Source organism: Atheta coriaria, unplaced genomic scaffold (assembly GCF_025399875.1).
Source record: "Atheta coriaria isolate IRGN ID8LTWV9N9 unplaced genomic scaffold, Caltech_Dcor_3.1 hic_scaffold_2_pilon, whole genome shotgun sequence".
Taxonomy (NCBI): Eukaryota; Metazoa; Arthropoda; class Insecta; order Coleoptera; family Staphylinidae; genus Dalotia; species Dalotia coriaria.
Genome location: NW_027045444.1, coordinates 4,218,013 through 4,241,935, shown reverse-complemented (window position 1 = coordinate 4,241,935; position 23,923 = coordinate 4,218,013). Strand labels below are relative to the sequence as shown.

At 40.5% G+C, this 23,923-nt stretch overlaps 6 protein-coding genes and 1 long non-coding RNA gene across 19 annotated transcripts; 4 read left to right on the top strand and 3 right to left on the bottom strand.

The window, feature by feature from the left end:
* Positions 1-69: 69 nt before the first annotated feature.
* Positions 70-2,012, bottom strand: LOC135803235 (uncharacterized). 2 transcript variants are annotated; one of them, XR_010550771.1, is made up of 4 exons: positions 1,870-2,012; positions 1,677-1,789; positions 1,411-1,618; positions 70-1,317 (listed from the first exon to the last, which is right to left on the bottom strand). It is a non-coding gene; the product is annotated as an uncharacterized lncRNA (long non-coding RNA). The 2 variants fall into 2 exon arrangements; XR_010550770.1 differs by having other exon boundaries at positions 1,677-1,806; positions 1,870-1,970.
* On the top strand, positions 101-9,011 carry LOC135803233 (E3 ubiquitin-protein ligase FANCL). Of its 9 annotated transcripts, none has more exons than XM_065316822.1 (6): positions 2,043-2,175; positions 4,997-5,214; positions 7,501-7,613; positions 7,795-8,518; positions 8,580-8,740; positions 8,850-9,011. In XM_065316822.1, the coding sequence occupies exons 2-6, from the start codon at positions 5,205-5,207 to the stop codon at positions 8,943-8,945; spliced, it is 1,104 nt and encodes a 367-aa protein (XP_065172894.1). In that variant the 5' UTR covers positions 2,043-2,175; positions 4,997-5,204; the 3' UTR covers positions 8,946-9,011. The 9 variants fall into 9 exon arrangements, with proteins under 9 accessions (XP_065172898.1, XP_065172893.1, XP_065172894.1 ...); XM_065316823.1 differs by lacking the exon at positions 2,043-2,175 and adding an exon at positions 2,519-3,107; XM_065316826.1 differs by lacking the exons at positions 2,043-2,175; positions 4,997-5,214 and adding an exon at positions 101-545.
* Positions 8,816-10,155, bottom strand: LOC135803234 (NADH-cytochrome b5 reductase-like). The gene is made up of 2 exons (XM_065316829.1): positions 9,960-10,155; positions 8,816-9,887 (listed from the first exon to the last, which is right to left on the bottom strand). Exon 2 carries the CDS (start codon positions 9,882-9,884, stop codon positions 9,006-9,008), a length of 879 nt encoding a protein of 292 aa, XP_065172901.1. The 5' UTR covers positions 9,885-9,887; positions 9,960-10,155; the 3' UTR covers positions 8,816-9,005.
* Positions 10,156-10,220: 65 nt separating this feature from the next.
* RpS3A (ribosomal protein S3A) lies at positions 10,221-12,026 on the top strand. The gene is made up of 5 exons (XM_065310737.1): positions 10,221-10,380; positions 10,630-10,853; positions 11,049-11,251; positions 11,452-11,613; positions 11,843-12,026. Exons 1-5 carry the CDS (start codon positions 10,319-10,321, stop codon positions 11,990-11,992), a joined length of 801 nt encoding a protein of 266 aa, XP_065166809.1. The 5' UTR covers positions 10,221-10,318; the 3' UTR covers positions 11,993-12,026.
* A 600-nt stretch (positions 12,027-12,626) lies between these two features.
* On the bottom strand, positions 12,627-13,814 carry Coq5 (ubiquinone biosynthesis protein COQ3, mitochondrial). Its single transcript, XM_065310723.1, has 4 exons — positions 13,564-13,814; positions 13,340-13,489; positions 12,935-13,271; positions 12,627-12,872 (listed from the first exon to the last, which is right to left on the bottom strand). Exons 1-4 carry the CDS (start codon positions 13,754-13,756, stop codon positions 12,659-12,661), a joined length of 894 nt encoding a protein of 297 aa, XP_065166795.1. The 5' UTR covers positions 13,757-13,814; the 3' UTR covers positions 12,627-12,658.
* Positions 13,815-14,087: 273 nt separating this feature from the next.
* LOC135798031 (myotubularin-related protein 4) lies at positions 14,088-20,604 on the top strand. 3 transcript variants are annotated; one of them, XM_065310693.1, is made up of 10 exons: positions 14,088-14,392; positions 15,098-16,024; positions 16,104-16,294; positions 16,365-16,560; positions 16,623-16,808; positions 16,862-18,322; positions 18,385-18,492; positions 18,640-18,696; positions 18,913-19,133; positions 19,240-20,604. In XM_065310693.1, exons 2-10 carry the CDS (start codon positions 15,116-15,118, stop codon positions 19,574-19,576), a joined length of 3,666 nt encoding a protein of 1,221 aa, XP_065166765.1. In that variant the 5' UTR covers positions 14,088-14,392; positions 15,098-15,115; the 3' UTR covers positions 19,577-20,604. The 3 variants fall into 3 exon arrangements, with proteins under 3 accessions (XP_065166765.1, XP_065166780.1, XP_065166772.1); XM_065310700.1 differs by lacking the exon at positions 14,088-14,392 and adding an exon at positions 14,827-14,943; XM_065310708.1 differs by lacking the exon at positions 18,640-18,696.
* Positions 20,605-20,927: 323 nt separating this feature from the next.
* Positions 20,928-22,619, top strand: LOC135803002 (uncharacterized protein F23B12.7-like). Of its 2 annotated transcripts, XM_065316644.1 has the most exons (5): positions 20,928-21,076; positions 21,278-21,386; positions 21,468-21,596; positions 21,696-21,899; positions 21,954-22,619. In XM_065316644.1, the coding sequence occupies exons 4-5, from the start codon at positions 21,712-21,714 to the stop codon at positions 22,210-22,212; spliced, it is 447 nt and encodes a 148-aa protein (XP_065172716.1). In that variant the 5' UTR covers positions 20,928-21,076; positions 21,278-21,386; positions 21,468-21,596; positions 21,696-21,711; the 3' UTR covers positions 22,213-22,619. The 2 variants fall into 2 exon arrangements, with proteins under 2 accessions (XP_065172716.1, XP_065172707.1); XM_065316635.1 differs by having other exon boundaries at positions 21,696-22,619.
* The last annotated feature ends 1,304 nt before the right edge of the window (positions 22,620-23,923 follow it).

Genomic DNA, 23,923 nt, shown 5'->3' with positions numbered 1-23,923 from the left:
CATACACACGATTATTACTCGAGATATTAATCAAAAAACAACGATAAACATCAAAAATGACATCAAAACCACCACTGACATAACATTGGTGTATATTGGGTTGCATACAGTAAAAGCACAATACACGATTATATATGAGTAATATAAGTAAAGGTTATGGTGTATAGATGTCGCCCGCGTTAGCAAAACGTTATATTTTTGTCACCGACATTGTGTGTGCCAATTTTTTCGCGAACTCGCGCACTCATCTTGATTTTTTACACGTTTTATAAACAAAAACCACCGAAACAAAGTTCCAAAAGCACGCAAAAACATTTTCCAAGTGAATAACACCTGGAAAACTCAATAAAATTAATAAAAACAATAAAAAACATAAAATAAACTCAAAAAAGTGTAAATTTCTTGGTTTTTCAATGAAAAAAATTGGTTATTGTGACTTTTTGAGCTAAAAAACTTATCAGTGTGTGCGTGTGAATGTTTGACAGCGTGACAACCATGCGTACAGCGGATTTGTGATAACCAAACGGATTTAAACTGAAAAAAACGTAAGTAACTGAATAAAAATCAGAAATTTCCGTTAATTTCGTTCGTTATTCCCACCGAGTATCGCATAAATCTCATTTTCCACCCGGCTAGCCCTCCATGCCAATTGAATACCCTCTAAATCCATCCACAATTCGGAAAAATTTACCTGTTTCCACCTCGGGTAAAAATCGCACCAGACGCAAAAATGAAAATCGCGCTTTGTGTCCGCCATTTTTACACTCCGCCCCTTTGAACAAACCCCTTGTATAACATGCACCCTGATTTGCACCCTAATATAATTTATACCAACGTCACAGTTGCATCTCGACGGACCAGTTACGTCATAACATAAAAATCTTGGCGCGTTTGAAAAATATGCTCAACCAAATAAGAATGCTTCTTTCTTTATTCTTTTGATGGTTGTTTGGTTGCTTACCTACCCTTATTGTATGATTGTGTGTTGCTGTGTGTGCGTGTGTGTGTGCGAACCGGTCGGGAGTACGCGCTGAGTTTCTCCAGTTGGGGCTCTCCGTGGTGCGGTGGCAATGACCTGCGACACTCGGGTGTGCAACGCGCACGTCCCGCTTCTTCCTTCTTTGCGCTCGCTTGCTCTTGTGATACCAGTGGGTATGTGTGCGCGTCGAGCGGCGTATTGATCAGGGGCGCGCATCTTCCTCTTCCTTTTCCTTTCCAACCCGCCCGCAGTCTAGACGGTGCTCCAGACGCCGTCGGCGCGCAATCAAACATGCCTAAACCTAGGTCTCGTCAAGGACAAAATGTTTCTCACCTCACCTAAAATGCAGAAATTTATTCATTTTCTTCTTTTTTTGATTAATATTTAATAAAATTAATTTTTTTTTCATTTGTGATGTGTGTATACTTTACTTATTGCTTGTTGGTTGGCTTTGTTGGCATTGGCAATATGCATTACACTGACATTGCACATACACATGCACCGCCACCCAACTCACACCATCTCGAGTGCATTTTGTGCAAGCCGCCCGACGTCGCAGCGCCGCAGTTGAGTCGCAGTCGCGTCCGCGTTCGCGTCTACAGGTCCACGTCCGCCACACGACCACACCATCAACCCGCACTGAAATCAAAAATGGCATCCCTCAATCATTCAAACTCATCCAATCTCCACACAATACCTGATCATTCAAGTTGTGTTGATGAGTAGACAACACATTATACACTACGAGTACCTACATCAATCCGTGCGCCGGTTGGTAAAATGTCAGTGTCAAGTTTACTATCAGTGCAACTGCAAATACAATAAAACTACACAATCACTACATATTAATAGTGTTGATTGAGATTAATAATAATAATATCACTGGTTACCTGATGTGTAATATTGCTGTAATTCGATGTGAGTGAATTTGATTGTAATTTGTGTGCTGGTGTAGTGACTGCTTGCATTGTGGATGCAAGATGGCCGCCGAGGGCAGCAGCGGTGCATTTTCCAACCTCGAACTTTCTATTATTCACATTCATGCTCTGCAACTGCACATACACCACAACAGAGTGTGTTATTAATACATCTCTTAATTGATTATCGGCAACCATATATGCAGATCACAACTCTGCATGTGTTTTAATATCTTGTGTGTCATTGATGTCATTTTTTGACAGAACAAAGGAGCAGATGTAAGTCATTGCAACTTCGTCTAGAATTTCAATTCACTCGCGTTACTCCGCCCCTTGTGCGGTGACCCTCCGTGCGACACGCACCCCACGATGCATACAATCACCTAGGGTTGCATAACTTGTCTAAAATTAAAAATTTGCAAAAATTTTTGCGTTTTTATCTGCATCTCAGGGTTGTATTATTGCGGCTATTAATATCTGCGTGTATACACAGTGCGTAGGTCTCGGTCTGGGTCGTTGAACGTTGCAAGTTGTGTGGTGGTGTGTTCGCTCGCTGAAAAGGTGTGACCCTGTGCCCCCCATTCGCTCCGCCCTCCCGCTCGAGGCCTACACCCCTCACATCAGCGTGCAGTGTGTGTGTCTCGCTCTGACTGATACTTCCCCTGCTCAGGCTTACTCTATGTGTGTGTTGGGGTTTCGGTTGGTGTCGGGTGCGATCGGCGTGGAGATGCATTCGAGTGCGGTCGGTCGGCGTCGGTGCATGTGCAACGCGAGCGGTGGACGCAGACGATTGCAAACGATGCACACGGCACAAACCCGGCGTGAAGTGAAGTGAATGTTGGGTGATATTCGCCAATAGACGCAGTTTGATTCAGTTCAAGAAGTTAGTTTTCGCCGAGAGTAACTTTCTTTCATTTAAGTACCTGTTTTAATATAATAGTTTTATAATTGGTTGTATTGATTAATGAGTTTTTTGAGTTTTTTGTTTTGTTTGAAAGTTTTTTTGGTGTGATTTTAATATTTTTGTGTGTTTTGTGTTTGATTGGTTAGTTAAAAGTGTTTTGTGTGTGAGTTTGTTTAAATGATGTTAAAAGTTGGTTTCTGTGGGCTTTCGGGGACAATCTTGGTGCCGGTTAAGATGGCCGACGCACGCACGCCGGCATTACAACGCGTATGACTGCATACAGTGTGCTTAGGCCAACAGAAGAGAGGTAATCCTATAAGATATTAGTTTTTTGTTAATTACTTCGAAATTAATTGCGATATACTTATTATTTTGACTGAATTTTATTATACTATTTATTACCTTTCTAATAATGTCAAAATTGTTGATATTAAAGTTTTAGATTAAAAGTTATACGTAAAATTCATAAGTTTTAGTTTTTAGCTGTAACTTTTTAATTATTTATTTAATTTGAGATATTTTTGTAGGGGTTGATGTAGAATTTAAGAGTAGAGTAGATTGTGAAGAGAAAATGTTTATATTGTCTTTGGTTCTTTAGTTATTAATTAAAAACGGTGTTAATTTCGGTGTGATAATGCTGTATGTTCCGTAAGCGTTTTTCGTAGGTTTTTTGTTGATAATTCAGTAACTAAACAAGATAAACTAATTATTTAAAGAACATTTTGTCGACAGTTTAATTCTGCATCTACCTATGTTAAAATTATTAGGATTTTCGTTAATAGCAACAATTTATTCATAAAAATGAAGATTTTACGTGAATTTTACAAAATAATTTCGTTTTTATGCTGTAAAATATGCAATAATTTATCAATCTTTGTTTTTTCAAGTTCATAAGATACACAATTAACCACTAAATGAATTCTGAAGAAATTATTAATGTGGCAGCAACAGTTTCCGAATAATTAATTAAAAACCGAAAAAAATCACCGCTTAAATTTGTGTTTTTCACAAAAAAAAAATTTTTCACTGTTTTTTCGTAATACTTTAATAACTAATAGTATTATTCATGTTATTTTTGTTTATACTCGTAGAAAATATAATTCCGCATCACATGATAATAATATTTTAATAATCCATTTGATTAATTACTAATTAATTTTAAAAAATTAACATAGTTTTCGGTAAGATGATTTTCCACGCCATGCCGGCGTAAATAATTCGCAACACCATTATGTGTAGCAATCTACACAACACAATCACGATGGATGATAATTCATGAATCATATCACAAGTATTATTCACTCTTATCTCGCAATTTAGTTTCGACGCAGGAATAAAACTTAAATTAAACTTAAACATTTTCGTCGACTGGATGTGTACCTACATTAGGTAATAAAATAAATATTCTTATTTCTTTAAGATGAACTATAAGTAAATCTATTTCTAAAGGAAACCTCGGAAAATTTATTATAGTTTATGAGTTATTAAAAAAAGAAAAACGAAAAAACGATAAATTTTTAAACGTTTTACGCGTTTTTAAGCATAATTTTCGCGGTTTAGCAAAAAACTAAAAAATCTATACCGGGATTTGTTAGTAAATTAACTCAGGGATATATTAGGCATCTAAAAATGTTGTTAAATAAAAAATACTTGTTTTAATAAAGAAATAATTAGGAAAAAACGTAAATGTCTCGTAAAATCGCTTAATTTACGCCTTAATTAATAGAATTAATTAATAATTTTATCTAAAATTTAGTAAATTGAAAGATAATTTAGTGCCAAGTAAGCCAATGAAAGAATTTTGTTAATATTCCTAATAGTTTTTGTTTTATCGCATATTTTATAACAATAATCATCGCATTCATACCATCTTTACTCTTCACATAATTTACACGCTCGGTAATTAATTAATTACTCTCAAACTAAACCACCCACACAAAAAATCAAAACATCCCCAAACGCAGAATTTCATCCTTTATAAAACCACCCATTATCAATCCCCTAACATCACCACCATCAAAATTACACCCAAAAAACCAAAATAAATCAAAATCTCGCATATTTCCACCCAGATAATTCCCATCGTGAATCGCGTGAATACACTTGAAATCTCTTGCATACCACGCATACCTCCACCGCATGTCTTTGTCCGCATGGCCAGTCTCGCGTGATTTCTAAAAGGGCCTTCATCTTCAGCCCTCGCCGCCACCTGAGCCCCTGGGCGCCTGGGCCATTGCCATAACAACTTGCCGCCACCGGTAGTGCTGCTGCTGCTGCTGCTGCTGCTGCTGCTGCACCGGCAGCGGCTGCGTGTCGCCATGCCGACATACATGATGCACCATCAGCGGCGGCCTGTTGCATCATCCGCGAGCAACAATCAACAAACTTCCTCTCCACTTCTTCGATGCTATGCGGTGAGTGCTTTTGTAATCCAATCACACGCATACCTTTCACTCGCAATTAATTAATACTCACTCATCACTACATCAGCATCATGTGAATATTTAATTTAATATTAATATTAATACTTGGCGACAACTCCGTAAATGGTAATGCTAATGGTAATCTTATCAGTTGTATATAACTAACCTAAGATAACACCGTCATCTAAAAATATAAAAATATACATGAATGAAAGGGTTGCGAATTTTTTATTTTATGCGAGTGTAAATGTGTGTGTGAATGTGTATTGTGAGTGCTTTTGATGTGTAGTGTACCGTTAATAATCACGCATCGCACCCGGAGCCCCCCTCCGCGAAGGACACGTGGTATTGGCTGCTGGCGCGCTGGTCTAGCAATGACCTAGCCAACAATCGGCGCACACGGCGTGTGGAAAAAACAAGCGCGCGATCGTCGAGTGTGTTTTTGCACACACACACACGCAATGCGCCCGGCAGCGGCAGGCAGGCAGGCAGCGAGCGCGGTGATGTGGCAACGTTGCGTCTGGCGCGTTCCCGCAATGTGCACACTGTGCATACACAAAGTGCACGAACGCCCTTGACGCCGCAACACACATCACACTATCTGCATCTGCATATCTCACTCTTTCTTACACTGCAAAAATAAAGAAATAAAATTAAAAAAATGTAACTTTAGGTTTAGTATTATATATTAATTCGGTCAGTCAACCATGAACCCTGTGCGGGTTTTTTGCGGGTTTCGTAACGCGTAACCTGTGTGTGTCCCGCGGGGTGCAACGAACCGAATTTGGAGCAAAGATGCACGCCGCTGTGTGCGAATTTCAAGGTTAACCTCTCATCGCCCTGTGCGTGCGTGTGTGCTGTGTTTTTTTCTCTCGCTGCTCTCTCGCACGCCGCTTCGGCTCTCTTGTCGCCATCTTGTATCAGCTGACGATGCACACACTGGCACCGAAATTCGCGCGGCCGCTGAACCCGAAATATTTCGCGTCGTCCTCCATTCCACACCATACCACACAATACCAATACAGATTTATTTCGTATTGTATACTCCAATACTACCCACTTCCCTAGATTTTATATGAACACATATTAATTTTATGTTTGATTTTTTTTATATTAAATTTTAGAAGAAAAAATTTTCCCTGCAGGCGGAACCCGTACATCCGAACTTGTGTGTCATTGACAATCCGTCGCAAGTTCGTCTGTATCGGAACCACCTGCTTGGGAGTAACTCACCATCATGGATGTACTAGGTATAATACTCTTACCACTTGCAGCAGATGGCGTACCGGAAGTTTTCGGCGGTGCCTGGTTGAGGTAGTAGGTTGTATAGTAAGCATTACACCGTTTCTGGGAGTACTGTACATCCTGCTAACTTTCCCGGTCATGCGCGCTAGACAACCAACATTATTGCATTGAATGGGCTTAATTTGCCTGTTCCCTGAGACCCTAATTTGTGATGCTAAGCGTACTCTCACAACTTAGGGGCTCGGATATAGGCGAGTTTGAACTGGTGCAGCGTGTGAACATGAAACAGAAAAATTAAAAAAAAAACATGGCGGTGTGGTGTTGTGTGCGTGCCGCGTGATTGGTCTAGGCTAGACGAGACGCAATGGCTGCTGTGCGTGTGCGTGCACAACAGACAGTGGGGTGAGTGATGCAGGAGAAGGGACGGACAACCCACTGCGTTTTATGTGCCTGCACAAAGAGGCACTACTATGAATGGTATGGTATGGTATGGGGTGGGGTGATGTGTGCAATGTGCATACGATGCAACGCAGAGTGAATATTTTTATTTTTTTCGTTTTTCAGTTATTACTCGAAAACTAATAATGCCAGCGATGGTGATGTTTCACCTTTTGTTCGGGATTTAATTATGTATCAAACAATGCGGAAATTATTTGTATTTCGTGAAAATATCAAGAGTTATGCGTAATTTCAGTAAAAATTGCAACTTTTATGCGCAGTTTCGTGTTTTTGTTCATAACTAATGAAATATAATGAATATACATCCGGAGTATATTCATATGAATGCGTGATTAAATTCTGAGGGTAATATTGAAAGAATTTTCAGTGAATCGCGTTTATTTGTTGAGTTATTAATAAAAAACTGAAAATTTTTGCATGAAATTTAAGAAGTGGGAGCGGTTATTGCGCAGAGTGTGTTCCTAACCTCAAAAACATTGTCTTTGAGTGTTGTGGCACCGGTAATATCGTGTCATGCAGAGATTTTAAATAAACTGTGTTTGTTTATTACTTACCCTTTGTTTCAATTCACAGGTGCAACGAAAATGGAAATCTTGCTGAATTATCCTGGTTTACAAGCTGTGCGTAAACATGACTCTCCTATGCAACAATCTGTGCGGGAATACAAAGGACTTCTCTTTGTTAACGTGAGTTGCAATTTTCAAGAAGTAAAAACCGTTGAAGACTGTCGATTGTCATTATTTCAAGTCTTATAAGTAATTTGAACCTACTACTTTAACATAGGCAACCCACCATACACCAATACATAATCCAAACTAATTTATTGACAAAAAAATTGATTTTATGCTTGTTTCTTGTTTGTTTCAGGATAAATCCTTCAAAATACATCTACACCAATCAAACTCCACGTGGTTAATGCATAATCCCACCGATGATCCGATTATCTACGCATTAAACTCACAAAACTTCAAACATGCTTGGAATTACTTGGATGCTTACAAGAAACAACTGGAACCCATCCACCTTTCTCATCAACCAGTCCCAGTTGATATCTACCGTAGAGTAATACAAGAACACCAAGAATTCGTCAACTTTCACATCTATCTCAAAACCGTTCAACTCGCCAGTGATTTATCACACATTACAATTATCTACGTCGATGGCAAGTTCAGAAATCATCAAATCACAATCACCGTCAACTATAATCAAGGCAAACTGTTTCAAATCGGTTGTTGTAAACTCCCAGTGACATTATCTGCCTCCGATGATTCTCTTATTAATTTATTCGAGGTTTTCGTTGCGCAGGTTGAGAATTTTCAGCAATTCTTTGATGTTATGGATGTGATTGATCAGTTTTTATGGACTGTTGATCCAGAAATGCCTACAAGAGCTGATGTAAGACGGAGGGTTATTCTGGATGTGAATTTATCGGTTGAAATGGTTTTTAATCCAAATCATCCGATGACTTTGCCAGAAATGCGTTTATTTGGTCCTGTTGGGAGGGTACAGCAGATAGAAAGTGTTTTGAATAATAACTTTGAGTCCTGGAGTGAAGATGGTGATGTAATCGACGAGTTAACAAAGATTTTTGGTAAAATTCGCTTGGAATTTGAAATTAATGCGTTTTTTGTGTGAATTTTTCATGTTTTTAGAAGTTGCAGTGTTTCCAGAGCGTGGATCTCTTGATAAAGAGTGTGGGATAGGTGAATGTGGGATTTGTTTGTCCACTCGGGGCCATTCCAGTAAATTACCAGAGGTTTTCTGTCCGAATTCACCGTGTGATCAGTGTTTTCACACTGATTGCTTGTATAAAGTAAGTGTCAGGTTATACTTCCCAATATACACCTAACCATGAATTAGCTGTATCAACATGAAAAATGACAAAATATTTTTACTTTTACTTTGTTTTTACTCGTTTTTAGTTTCTACAACAATCTCTACAGGAATACAGCACTAAAGTACAAGGATCTTGCCCCTATTGCAAGCAACGCATCACTTGTGAAAACCCACAGCAGTAAAACTGTCAAAAGTCAACATGAAACAAAATGGCGTCATACTTAACAATAAATGTGTTTAATTTAAAATGTATGAACAAAAACAGTTGAATTCTGTTGAATTACGTCTTTGATCGATTTTGAAAACTTCTCATTACCGCAAATCAACACCTGAGACCAGTTTTCTTGCTCTAATATTGATTTCAAATCGTTTTCTTCCAATTTTTTCGCATTTACAACCTCCCCATACTTTATTTCATCTAAATCTAACCCCGAGGCGCTTAAAAACAGTTCATACTTGAAATTCCAGTAGTCTAGCAACTTGTAAACTTCATTTCTCAAGTGAATTTGCTCAAAATCCCTGCAGCAGTAAATAAGTTTCATTCGCGTTTCACATTCGTCATTTTCCAACACTTTTTTAATGATTGCAAGCAAAGGAGCTATTCCTGTGCCTTGTGCAATCATTAATATACAGTTTAATGTGTAATCTATTGTATAATCACCATATGGTCCCCTCCAAATTGTTTCATCGCCAATTTTCAGTCTTTTTATGCATTGAGACATGTCACCATCATCATAAAGCTTTATCAGCACAGCAAATTGATTACCCGCGAGGTTTTCCCATGGAATTGGAGTGTAGGCTCTTGTAAAATCACTTTGATCAACATTTGACTGCTTTTTGATCAATAAATGTTGTCCTGGTTCATAAAATACTTGCTTGTCACTGGAAAACTCTGAAATATACTCAAAAATGTAAATATTTGTGCGTAAACTGTCGTTTATGATGTTTATCAGTTTGAATGGAACATATTTAAGCTCTTTTAGACAGTTTTCTTTGGGTGTTGAGCCCTCAAGTTGACTTTTTTTGTATTTTTCAAGTTGTGCAACATAAACGTCGAAAATGCAAGGATTACAGCCGGAATTACAACATTCCGACTCGTCAGGATATTCCGGACACTCCATTCTCTAAAATATGCTTTTGTTATAAACATTTGCTTTGTTAGTTTAAAAGTTTTTAATAAAAGAAGTTTTTATAACCTTAAAATTTTAGTTTTGCGTACAAGTTTGGTAAAACACCTTGAACAATAAGTAAAACTAGGTAAAATGATTGTGTTTTATGGGACATTTAATATCTATGGTTTTAATTAGTGTATAGCATGCAATTTCATTGATTATTCATTAAATTCTATCGTGTTTGGATGTTGTTTACTTGACCTTAATAATCTTAGTAACTTTTGTAAAATTTAGTGACATTTTAATGTATATTTGGTGAAATGGGAATGGCTACACTGTATTTGTATCGTTGGGTATTTTTGTTGTCATTGGCAGCACTGCGCATAAGTCACCAGGTGTCACTCACGCTAGTTTGTTTTCTCTTTCGTGTTTCACTTGTGAACATGGCGGTCGGCAAAAATAAGGGATTGTCCAAAGGAGGCAAGAAAGGAGTCAAGAAGAAGATGTAAGTACAAAATATTAATCAAATTAAACGTGCAGTTCATCCTTAGATTTAATATCGAAGTGTTTTACACGAAATTTCCACGGATGTTTAAAATATCTTTGGATTAAGTCCTTAAACTCCTTAAAGGTTATGAGTTCTGTGTGCATTTAGAGTGTAACACATGATTAGTATATGGCTATGTTTTCAAACATTTTTTAAGTTAGTAGTAAATCATAGTATAATTTAATTGTGTGTTGTTTTCTTTTGTAGTGTCGACCCATTCACAAGAAAAGATTGGTATGATGTGAAAGCACCCAGCATGTTCTTGACCCGCCAGGTGGGCAAGACGCTGGTGAACCGCACGCAGGGCACGAAGATCGCCTCCGAGGGGCTGAAGTTCCGCGTGTTTGAGGTGTCTCTCGCCGATTTGCAGAGCGACAATGATGCGGAGCGCTCCTTCAAGAAGTTCCGTCTCATTGCTGAGGAAGTCCAAGGTAAAACTTCATATTTAAACTCTTTTTTATTCTTTATCACAAAAATAAAATGATGAGACACTCAGCTCGCTTCGATACAAACATGAAGATAACTTTGTTCCCTAAATTGACGCATTATTCTATCTCTGAAGTTCATTTCCACTTCAAAAATATATAATTTTCATTGAAAATGTTAATAATTTTTGTTTTTTTAAGGTAAACAAATCTTGACCAACTTCCACGGCATGGAATTGACCACCGACAAGCTCCGTTCGATGGTGAAGAAGTGGCAGACTCTCATTGAGGCCTCCGCTGATGTAAAGACCAGCGACGGTTACTTGTTGCGTGTGTTCTGCATTGGTTTCACCAACAAGGACCAAGTTTCGCAGAGGAAAACTTGCTACGCTCAACACACTCAGGTAAAATACACTTCTATATCTTCAAAATTATTAAGAAATGTGATTAATATGATGAGACACTCAGCTCGCTTCGATACAAACATGAAGATAACTCTTGTTCCCTAAAAGACGCATTATTCTATCTCTGAAAGCTCAAATTCAATCAAAAATTGAATGATTTGTTTGTATATGTTAGTAATTTTTGTTTTAATTGATTGCAGGTGCGTTACATCCGCAAGAAGATGGTGGAAATCATCAACCGCGACATTGTCGGCAGCGATTTGAAGGAGGTCGTCAACAAGTTGATTCCTGACTCAATCGCTAAGGACATTGAGAAGGCGTGCCAGGGCATCTACCCACTTCATGATGTGTACATTCGCAAGGTATGCATTTTTATCACTTTATATTTAAATTTTCATTATTAATTTTCGAAGAAATGTTTAAAATGATGAGACACTCAGCTCGCTTCGATACATATATGAAGATAACTTTGTTCCCTAATAGACGCAAAATATTTCACTCTCTGATTAAACATTTGTAGGAAAATTATTAGTTTAATTATGTTTTTATGTGAATTTTGGGTGTTTTAACGTTTTTGTTTGTGTTTTTAAGGTGAAAGTATTGAAGAAGCCACGTCTGGACATCTCCAAGCTGCTCGAGTTGCACGCGGACGGCGGCAAGGGCTCCACCGAAGTAGGTGAAGGTGGTGTCAAGGTGGATCGTCCCGAGGGCTACGAGCCACCCGTACAAGAGACCGTTTAAGTTAATAACTAAAAATAAAATGTTTATACAAACAGCTTATGCGAACGGCACGTTTTACATCATCCCATCGTAGTTTTATATTTAAAATCATCAAGGAGAGTAATTTTTACTTGTAAGACGGAAAACTTCGCGCAAACAATCGAAAAATTAATAATTTTGTTGATAAATTAGGCGGGTATGTTCTAAAATGACAGTTTTGTGCATTATAAGCGGTTTTTTGAGTATGGGCACTTGAAAAATAGGAAAATTAGCACAAAACATCAAAAATTCAACAATTTCGTTTGTTTTAATCAATTATTAGTCGATAAATTGAGCGGTTTTTTGCACAGATTATGATTTTTGAAGATTGGCACTTGCAAAACTTAGAAGTTTGCATAAAATTAGCAATTTTGTTTGTTTATATCGGTTATTTGTTGCTGAATCAGTAGATTTTTTCATAATAGGGAATATTTTTGCATTAAAACCGTTTTTTGGAGGTTAGAACTTCAAAAAGTTGAATAGTAAGCGCAAATAATCAAAAAATTAATAATTTTATTTGTTTAAAACAAAAATTAGTTGGTAAATCAGGCGGTTTGTTACCCAAACGGACATTTCTTGCAATAACCGCAGATATTTGAAGCAAACAACCGCAAAATTTCAAAAAATCAAAAAATTTATTCATGTAACTCATAATTTAAACCCAGAGTGTATAGCAACGACACCTAGCGTCAAATTCTCATAACTAACTTGTCTGAAGCCAGCCTCTTCGATCATGCCCTTAAAAACCTCCTGATCGGGAAACTGCCGGATACTCTCCACCAAATACTGGTACGGCTGCCACTGCCCAGCCAAGATCTGCCCCAGCGCCGGGATAACTTGAAAACTATACTGATCATACACCCTGCACACAAAAACACTTAATATTAATATGTTTATATATAAAATTATATTTAATTGATTTACCATTGCGCCGCTGAGTTTTCCAATTGCGAAAACTCCAAGCACATAAACCGCCCGCCCGGTTTCAACACTCTGTACGCCTCCTGCAGCGCCTTGTCAATATGAGTCACGTTACGAATACCGAACGCAATCGTATACGCATTGAACGAGTTATCTTTAAAGGGTAACTTCTCTGCATTGCCTTCGATCCATGAAATTGTATTAGGATCATGCTTGGCGCGTTTACATCTTATTTCGCCGACGTCCAGCATGTGTTTGTTGATATCACACACTGTGACGTGACAAGATGAAGTATAGGGTGTGTTTTTGACGTAATTTAAGAACCTAAACGCGATATCACCTACAAAAACATCATTAATTTTTGTATATTTATAGTTTTTATTGTATAAGTTGATGGATTGCATGTACCTGTACCACCTGCAACATCTAGTAGCTTAGTATCCTTTGTAGGACTAAGTCTATGCATGAAAATGTCCTTCCACACTCTGTGAATGCCTATAGACATGGCATCATTCATCAAATCATAGCTATTAGCGACGTTTTCAAAGACTTCGTGTACTATAAACAGAAATTTGATGAGTTTATTAGTTTAATTGTTAGTTTTAGTTTATTATTAGGTGTTTAAAACGTACCTTTTGCTTCTTTTTCATGTTCATCCACTGTTTTGAAGCCAAAATGTGTACTTTTCTTGGTTTCTTCATTTTGTAGCGGTGTTTGTGATGTTTTGGGTTGTTTTAATGGTGTAGGACCACCGCTGCATGTTCTTACAACATTATAATTGCTTAATTTTAGTTTATTTGCGAAAGAATTGAGTTGTTTTAACATTTTTCAAAATGAAACCAGCAGGAAATTTTGATGTGACTAGATAAGGTTATGTTGGCAACTACACAGTGGTCACAAACAGACTAAAAACTATAAAACAACTCATTATAACATTATAATAACATAATATTATATGTAAAACTATAAATTATATCATTATTAATGTTAAAATTTTATTACTACTGGTAAAATTATGTTATTATTATTAATTTACATCTAAAACGTTTATAATACCCTGTATGTAAATGTATGTTGGCAGCGTGAAATTCCCCTAGATTGACAAGAGTGCATCTCTTTTGTCACCAGGTGGTTTTCAGTCTGGTCCCGAGCGCCTGCCATTTTGTTATTCCCAAGGTCGTTCCTGTATTCATTCGCAGTGTGTGCAGTGCGTGCCGTGCGACTTCAACCCCGCTGGCTCCATCACAACGTCTAATTGGACCGCGCGTTTGCAGCTAAGCGCAATCAATCCGGGCGTGTGGCACACGTCCAGCACCAAAGGGGATTATACGATTGCGTCGCGGTTCTCTCCGTGCCCGTCGACGTGTTTGCAAGGCGGGCGAAGATGTGCGACGCATCGATCCGCGATCGCCCCTAGTCGCAGTGCTCGCTTTTTCGGCAATTGCGGTGACAAGACGAAAGGTAAGCATTGCACACCTAAGAATTCTCGGTGTTGAAAAACGGTGAGATTTATGTGTGGCATGGAATACGTGAAGAGGCGGCCGTCGTCATGGCGCGCGCGCCGTGCGAACAGATGGTTACAACATCGTGTTTCGCCATCCGTGTCACCGCACGTAAATATGTCGAAATTCACCGGGATAATTGCGAATAAAACCACGGTTGTTGTTAAATTACCACCCGTGTAAGCTATGATGAAGTGTTTTTCGTCTTGTGCGTGATCCTGTTGTGTGATTGGCTGTCGCCTTGTTGATGTAATGGCGTTGTAACACATCGATTGTCATTCGTTCGGCATTTGTTTATTTGTTTATCGTGCGTGCGGCGATTGTTTAGCGCCATATTGGTGTTGTGTGTGCGCGACGCACGCCCGTTTGTTTTGATCGTTGGCTGCGGCGGCGGCGGCGGCGGCGGCAATGGGTCGACGCGATCGTCGATAACTCCGACGCTCAAGGTCGTTCGCGCGCAGCAGCCAAATTCGGCGCCTCATTATCGTCTCGCGCCTTTGTGATAGCTCGGTATTTATAAATTTATATTTTCGAATGATGAGCGTGCATTATTTCGCCGATCAGCTGACGACGGCCATGACGTCACGTGAAACCCCTCCAAACACGACTTATCTTTTTATATTTTTATTTATATTTACACACCGTATGTTTTGTGTTGTTTTAGGTTACTAATTATCAAAAAATGGATAATTCCGATCAACCTAGTTCGATAATGCACGTCAACCAGCTGCAGATGTATCCGCTGCCCACAGGGGTCGCGGATGATGCTCAACCACCGCCGCCATTTGCATTGCTGCCCGGCGAAGGTGTCATTCACTCCGGGCATTCGGTGTACGGCGGGCTGGCGCTGACCAACTACCGTCTATTTCTACAACTGTGCGACACACAGCATCATATTCCCATCGGGCTACTGGAGGCGGTCGAGCAACGTGATCTATTCTTCCTGCACGTGGGATGCAAGGACGCACGTACGTATCGGCTCACGTTTGACAACAACGAGACCTGTACGGAATGGTTCGGCCGCCTGACGAAAGCGGCGGCGCCACCGGCGCATCTCGAGGAACTCTTCGCGTTCTATTACTTCGTGTGGAGTAAACAGGAGCGTCCGCAGGGTGAGATACAATTGCGTGTTGAGGCGCAACGTGCGACCGCGTATGATGAGCGCACGTTTCAAGCCGAAGTGGATCGGCTTAAGTTTAATCTGCATGGTACGTGGCGCATCAGCGGCGCGAATCGCAACTATAAATTGTGCGCTAGCTATCCGCCGCAGTTGTTAGTCCCGGCGTACATTTCCGATGAAGTATTGGAAACGGTGGCGAAGTTTCGAAGCTCCCGGCGTATACCTGCTGTGGTCTGGCGGCATGTGGGTAATGGCGCGGTGATTGCCCGGTGTAGTCAGCCGGAAGTCGGGTGGTTGGGATGGCGGTCGTCGGAGGATGAGGATTTGATCAAGGCGATTTCCGAGGCGTGCACGCAGGATAGAGGGCCGCATGCGTTGTATGTTTCGCATTCGCCGCCGTCGGTTTCGTCGAATAACGATGAGTCGACGCATATTAAGAGCACGGAGTGTGCGGATGATGTCGAAAAGAAGGTTAGTGGGTTGCATACGTTATATGTTATATAAGGTGTAAAATGACAGGCGGCCATTTTTTTTTTTTTTTTCATTACAGAAAGTTTTAATCATGGACGCGCGGTCTTATACGACTGCTGTGGCGAATCGAGCGCGTGGTGGTGGATGTGAATGTCCGGAATATTACCCACGCTGTGAGATACAGTTCATGAACCTGGCGAATATCCATTCCATCCGGAAGAGTTTCCATGCGCTTAGACAACTCTGCACGTCGTCTGCCGATCAACCCAAGTGAGTTATTATTCATGTTGTTAATTCATGATATTTTAGGTTAGATTTATGATTATTTTGTGATTTTTAGCTGGTTTGGTTTGCTGGAAGGCACACGTTGGTTGCAACACATGTCCGGGTTGATGAAGTCCGCCGTGGTGTTGGTGACGGCGATCGAACGCGACGCCCGCCCGGTATTGGTCCATTGCTCGGATGGCTGGGACCGCACGCCGCAAATTGTCGCGCTGGCCGAACTGCTACTTGATCCCTACTATCGTACAGTCGATGTAAGCAAAAATAATTGTGTTTTTCGACTGTTTTTTTTTGTAATATTTTTATTATATTTTAGGGTTTTCGTATACTGATTGAACGCGAATGGCTCGCGTTCGGACACAAGTTCGCTGATCGCTGCGGGCATACCACCGGCAGCGAGGACCCAAACGAACGCTGTCCGGTCTTCCTGCAGTGGCTGGACTGCGTACACCAGCTGCTCACGCAGTTTCCGTGCGCGTTCGAGTTTTCACACACGTACCTGGTAAGTTTTCATATATTTTCTAACCTTAAAATGTTATAATTGATTGTTTTTAGGTTAAATTAGCCCAACACACATACTCCAACCTCTACGGTACATTTTTATGCAACACAAAGCAGGAGCGCGAGAGTTTCTACGAGACCACGTTCTCGGTATGGCAGTTCCTAGAGCGTCCGACGTTCCGCAACCATTTGTACACCACTCCCGCACCGGGGGCGCGCGTACTCTGGCCGCAGTGCAATGTGAGAGACCTGCGGCACTGGACGGAGATCTACCTCGGCTCGCTGGAGACGCAAGCGGGCGGCTCGAACACCGCTGAAGTCCCAACTGCGAACGGCGGTGTCGCCTCCGGTACCTCATCGTGCCCGTCATCCATGGGGGGCGCAAGCGCGACGGACGCCAGCAACAGCGCGCAACAGCAACACATGACGAAGACGCGCTCCTATGGCGATCTACCACATGCTTCTGACCCGCCCGGCACACACGTGCGCCGGTGTAGCGATCCGAATATTATTGTTGATTCCATAAAAATTGCCAGTTTGAGTTTGAATGGTACGCAGGAGGTGGGCGGCGTGTCTGACGGCATGATGCGTTCGGCCACGCCTACAAACTTCGACGACAGCGATTGTAAGAGCGACTGCATTTACAAGAACGACGTGAATGGCGGTAGTAAGGACTTTGAGGATGACGATGTGGACGATGCGACGACGACTGCAGCCGCAGTAACTGCAGTGTCAGTCGCTGGTAATGTGATATTGAACGCGAAGACTGACGAAGACTGCGAATGCGACGCGCCGACGCTGTGCGCCCGGTGTGCCTCCCGGCCGGATATGCTCTTCAGCGTGAATCTATCCACGCCTGAGGATGCGCTCACCCCCGACACGACGGACTCGCCACGTGGGGTACAGCTCAACGGTTTGGTAGGGGTAGGAGACGATTCGGATACGGAGGAGTGCACGCGCTCCGATAGTCGCTCGGAGAACGTGACGGTTTTTACGAATTTAATCTCCACGCGGCTTGTGGATGACAAGTCGGTGGAGACGAGCACCGAAACACTTGTTTCGGAGAATGTCTGTAGCTCGTCGTCGAAGGAATTCAACGGCTTTGAGAAGCTAACGCCTGTGCAGAACGAACCAGCGCCGCGGATTCATACGAGTTTCAAGGAGAAGGAACGCGAGAAGCATAAAAACAATGGCGGCGACCAGCAGCAGCAGGATGTTTGTCGTGCGTGTGCGCAGAAGTGGGTGGCAGCCAATGGGCATGCGCATCTTAGACATAGTCATACACCCGGCGGTGGGAATGAGGAAGTATCAGCGGCGAGTGGACGCGGCTCGAATTACTCGACGCCGCCGCAGTATTCGCGCACGCCGAGCGCCAATGGATGGGACAGTACGTTTCTTTATTGTAATAATAGCCCGCCGAAGCATCAGTGCGCAGCGCCACTCGATGACGACGGGCTGGTTCCTCTCAAGTCTGATGTGCAGGAAAGACTTTGGCATATTATCGATGAACATAGAGTAAGTAACACGTAAAAATAACATAATAAATGATTAAATTTTTATTTATTTTTTGTTTTTAGAGAAAAGTTGAAGCTCTGCAGAGAGAATTACACACCTATCGGAAAGCGCTGATCAAACAGGTGTGCCACAAGTGCAATCACAACGAGAACGACCGAAACGATGAGACGGTAAGTGATTGGTGTAGATTTGTGCTCGATTTATGCGTCGCTCACATTTTCTCGCAAATTTTCTCTCTCATATTGTGTCACGTGCACTGCACTTCGTAACGAAATTTCTGTTGTTTTGCCGTTGTGTCTGTCGGTGGTGGCACATAGTCACGGTCTGGATCAGGATCTTCTTGCGCGTCGTCGCCGAGGTCGAGGTCGAAGCGGGTCAGTGCAAAGCAGATGCAAAGATGGCCGCCATCTTATCATTTCGCTTTCGTTTTGCTTTTATGTTGACAAAAACTCACCCCCGAGCCATGTTGTTTTGTGTATTTCATTTGTTTATGATTACATCTTTGTCGTTTTCTGTGCAAGTGGACGTTTTATTATTTAGTTTATGTTTTTTAAGTTTTATTTTATTGTAAAAGTGTATGTTGTGTTTAGAATTCGGTCGTTGAGTCGGTGTGCAGCGCCGGAGAGGGACAGGCGTCTGCAGTGGAGTCCTTGCGTAGTGATATGTCCTGGGAGGCTGTGGATGAGAACGGCCCGCTTGTGGATGGCGCCGTCCCGCCGCATACGACCCTCTGGGTGCCTGATCACGCCGTCACAAGCTGCACTGGATGTAATACTGTTTTCTGGTTGGGCAGGAGGAAACACCACTGCAGGTAAAAGCAAAAATCAACAAAACCCACAAAAAGTGGTGGGGGTTTCACTTTTCTTTGTGTATTTGGTTGCCTATATATTAATTCTACAAAATTTTTTATATTTTAGGAATTGTGGTAATATATTCTGCGCAGACTGTTCGGAAAACAGCACGCCGCTGCCCTCGGAGCACCTCTACGACCCAGTCCGCGTGTGCACCTCGTGCTTCTCGAAGCTGAGTCGCCACGCCTTCAATTCGGCGGCGAGCACACCCGAAGAAGAAGTGCAGGACGCGCTGCTGGTGGCCGCCATGCCTCTGGCGAATGCACAGCATCGCGTGCACCACCACCATCACCCACATCTGCACCATGCGCCGCCGCCGCCCCATGAGCAGTGCAAGACGCACGCCGACCGGTCGGCCGCTACCACGACCAACCCGCGCCAGATCACCGCGTCCAGTAATTAAAACCACACACACCCGATCACCCACACGCAACACTTACACTTTTAATAAAGAAAAAACTTGTTGGGGGGTTAAAGAGCTGAGAGAATGAAAGAAAGAAGGAAAGAGGCAGAGAGAGAGTATAAGACAGACGAGATGGAGATAAATTCCAGATAGTTTTGACAGCCACACACAAATTTGCTAGTTTGATAGTTTTTCTAGTCATTCATAACTCAAACAAAACTAGAAACTTACAAAACGATGTTTTTAATCAGTGTGAGAGCGAGGGCCGGGCATGCAGAGCGTCTCTTTACCCCTGCGTTTGTTTTTATCTTGTTTCGTTAATTTAATTTACTGTGATCATTCTTGTATATGTTTAAATTACGCGCTCAGCGCGCGCGAGAGAAAGGTTGAAATTTGCTGATTCTTCCACGACTACCCCAAGCCGTAACTCTAATACAAACTGAGCTCATTACTTGCACTCGTGATGGCAGTGCGCTCGATCAGGGTCTATATTAGTCTACAACCTACGTAAATTCGACACGTTGTAGTTTAGGAAATCTATTAGCTTGTTATGTTTGAGGTGCGCAACAACCGCAATTTTTGGTGATTTAAATTTAAAAACGGAGAAAATCTCGAGAAAAAAAATGATACAACCACTATAGTTATTTAATTGTAATTGAATGATTGAAGTTTTGGGCAAATTCGCGCATTGGTTGGTGTTATAGTTTAACAAAATTGCACACACACACACCTACACTCACGGAACGTGAATCTCGGAACGTAATTTATTATTATTATGAGCATTATTTATATGAGTCGGGATACACACACATTATACAATACCACACACGTGCGACGTGCTTCTTTTTATACGGACGCGCAGCGGCGGACATCGACTACGAGGAAAACCAGGCGACAAAGTAAATTAATGAATAACAACAGTATCTTAAGTAAGAGATAACTAAATACAAACAACAGATTATAAATAATATGTAAATGGATTATTTCTATTGTAAATGTAATTAATATAATATATATTATTGTACGAATTAGGCGTTCAAGGATGTTTTATCATCCAGTAATGCGGAAAATGAGAAAATTTGGCGAAATTATATAAATATTGTTAGTCAAGGTCATATTTGGTGATATATTCAAATCTAGGGATTTTTGTTTTATAAATTTCCCTAGATTTAAATTAAAAAAATTGTTAAATTTACGTTTTAATGTCTTAAATTTAAGTAATATTTGTATAATTGTTAATTTTATAACTTAATTTATTGTATTTTATGTTAATTTTGTATTAGTTTACTTGTAATTACTGTTTAATCATTCGTTTTTGTTTTAGGTTGGTACTGCCACTGGAAATAATTTTCCCCCAGATTGGAATTCATTCATTCGCTCACTTCATTCTGCAACATTCAACGGCCGCATTTCCTGTCGCACGGGGGCAGCGTGCGCTGTGTTTATCAAAAAATAGCCGCGAATTGTTTGCTATTAATGCTCGGAGTGGTGCATTATGGGGTAAGTCACATTGAGACCTTTGATTGGACGATGTCCTGGCTTGCTGTGCTATTAATATCCGCGCGATTCACAATCATTTTTTGCTTACATCGCCAAACGAACAGTTCACACTGTTCGTTCGGTGAGGTTAGCTCGAAATTATCTTAAAACACAGTAGTATATGAAAACAATTGAGTTGATTGTTATCACCGATTGTTACAGTTATGCTGACCGTAACGAAACATACAACGTGAGGCTGCATATTCGATTGCCACGAAATTTGGACGGTAAGAAGCTGAATCCTGGTGTCAAAGCTGTTCGTCCACAACAGGTAATAATATGTAACAGATATTTTTTTACTTCCACTTTTAAAGTGCCACTTGATACTTAATATGCTACTTGAATATTTTAGGATTGGCAGTGGGGTGTCACAACTTTCAAGGAGTTCCAAGAAAACCAGGATTTGCTAGCGACATAAACTTTTTGCGTTCGTGAGGAGACAAAATCAAACAGAAGACTGCATTCTAGTATCCTAAGTCTTGTAAGTTCTCTATAAATCCCACAATTCTTAATTTACTCTTACTTCTTGCTTTATTTATAAAAGAAATGAGTTGTATAGTAATCACATCCTACTTTTTAGTAATAACCAGCACATAATGGGTTTGGACGGCGAAGATTTCATCGCAAATCCATACAGAGTGGACACCACCGACGATGAACTCGACCTAGATGAAACTTCCGAGGTGATTGTCGATTATATGGGCGACGAGGACGATTTAATGGGCTTAGACGACTTGGAGGACGACGATGACGAAGATTTCGATATTGAGAGCACCAGCGATACGTATGTTATCCAATCTGGTGGTACTTTAGAGTATTGCTATGATGATTTCCTCAGCGACGATGATGATGACGACTCGGTGGATGAACTACGGGGAACGATCATCAACGGCGTGTTCACAGAGACCGGTTGGGAACGGGCGCCCATGCGAATACAGCTGGAACTGGCTCGCTATGCTGATTCCAACAGTTCGGAACAAACGAGTAGTAATTCGGTGGAACAGACTGAGAGTAAACATGGAAATGAAGCTGCAAATGTGAATCAGACTCAAACGCCTTCACCTCTGCCAACACAGCCGGACTTTGAAGGATCGTAGAGTCGTAGTGCTGTTGGTTATTTGTTGGAGACTTTAGGGAAGTTGTTTGAGATATTATATATATTAATACATAAGAATCTTACTCATACAGAGGGTAATTATATTAGAGTTTAAATTTGTTTGCATATTTGCGAGAATATGAGAAGTCCAAACAGATAATTATGATTTGCGTCCGGATATTGTTTACATTGCCTAATGCACAGTGTTTAAACGGTGTTTGGCTCTCAGTTTCTTTTGTATAGTTTGTTATTAAATTATTTTCATGAAAGTATCCAATATCCAAGTGGTTTAAGAAATACTTGTATATATTCTGTTTGCTGGCTGAATGCAGGGCGTTTTCTGAATATTTAATTGTATATTTCTTTTGTTTTTTGTTGTCTGATGATAATTAAAGACTTCTTATACAATTTACCCTTTTTTATGTTCCTAATCCCTTGGGAAGTGCCCTTAAACAGTAATCTAACCTTATTGCGAACACTTTTAAAAGTAAGTATAAAAAGTGCATTGTTGCATTAAAACAAATCAAGTAAGTAAGGGTTTCTTGACGTCAGGAGATAGTTAAGGTCGTCCTTAATAAGGTATGTACTTTCCCGATCCCTTAAAACCATCGGAAGTACGGCAAAAAGCCCTTCAAAAATTGGTGTTCTTTGCACATTTCGAAACATTGCCTTGAAAAACATCCTATATCTCCTGAATTATTGGAGTAAATCTGGCCATCTAACAGCCATTTCGTAGATAAAGACTTCCTTTATAACATTCACTCCTTCCTGACCCTTTAAATCATTCGGAAATGCCCTAAAAAGCCCACTAAAAAGTGCACTTTCTTCTCACATGTCGAAAGACAGGCGTGGAAAACAGCTCGTATCTCCCTTGTTAATGCAGTAATTTAGAGTTTATCATCGTCAAAAGATAGTTAAAGAGTCCCTTTTTAACATTCGTACCTTCCCAATGCCTTAAACCTTTGGAAAGTGCCATAAAATGCCATTCAAAACTTGTTACTTTCATTACAGTTCGAAAAGTTGCGTTAGAAAACACACCGTATTTCCTGTTCCAACAGAGTTATCTTGGCTATCTCATCGTCTTTTGATACCTAAAGAGACCCTTTATAATGTACATACTTATTTGACCCTTTAAACCCTCCACAAGTGCCATAAAATGCCCTGTAAACATCGGCATTATAGTCACCAAGTTTAAATTTTCGGTCGAAAACACAACCTGTCAAATGCTTGTCATATGTTTTCGGACGAAGAGTAGGGACGAACTCGCTCGAGTCATTTTTATGGTCGACATAAAAAAGAGAAATCTTTAGCCATTTTTTTAATAAAATCTTTTTCTTAAAAATTTTTTGTGCCATTTTTCACATTTTTCAATTAGGATACCATCTTGTTCAGAATTTTTCAAGGATCAAGAATATGAAGTTCTTTCTTTTCTAGCCCTCTTAGTTGTCGAGATAATTACTATTTTAATCTTCATAAATTAGACTATTCCGACGGCATGCACATGTTTCATTAAAATTGCAAATAGGGCCAAAACGGTTAACGTTAGCAAAAAAAAGTTACTTAAATAATCGATGTAGAATTAGATTATCAATCAGAAGCCAAAAACAGAATTTAAAAATTCAAATTTTTAATTTTTATCCTTCCTAATTAGAAGATTAAATCGTAATTATCTCGACAACTAAACGGGCTAGAAGAAAATGAAATACATAATC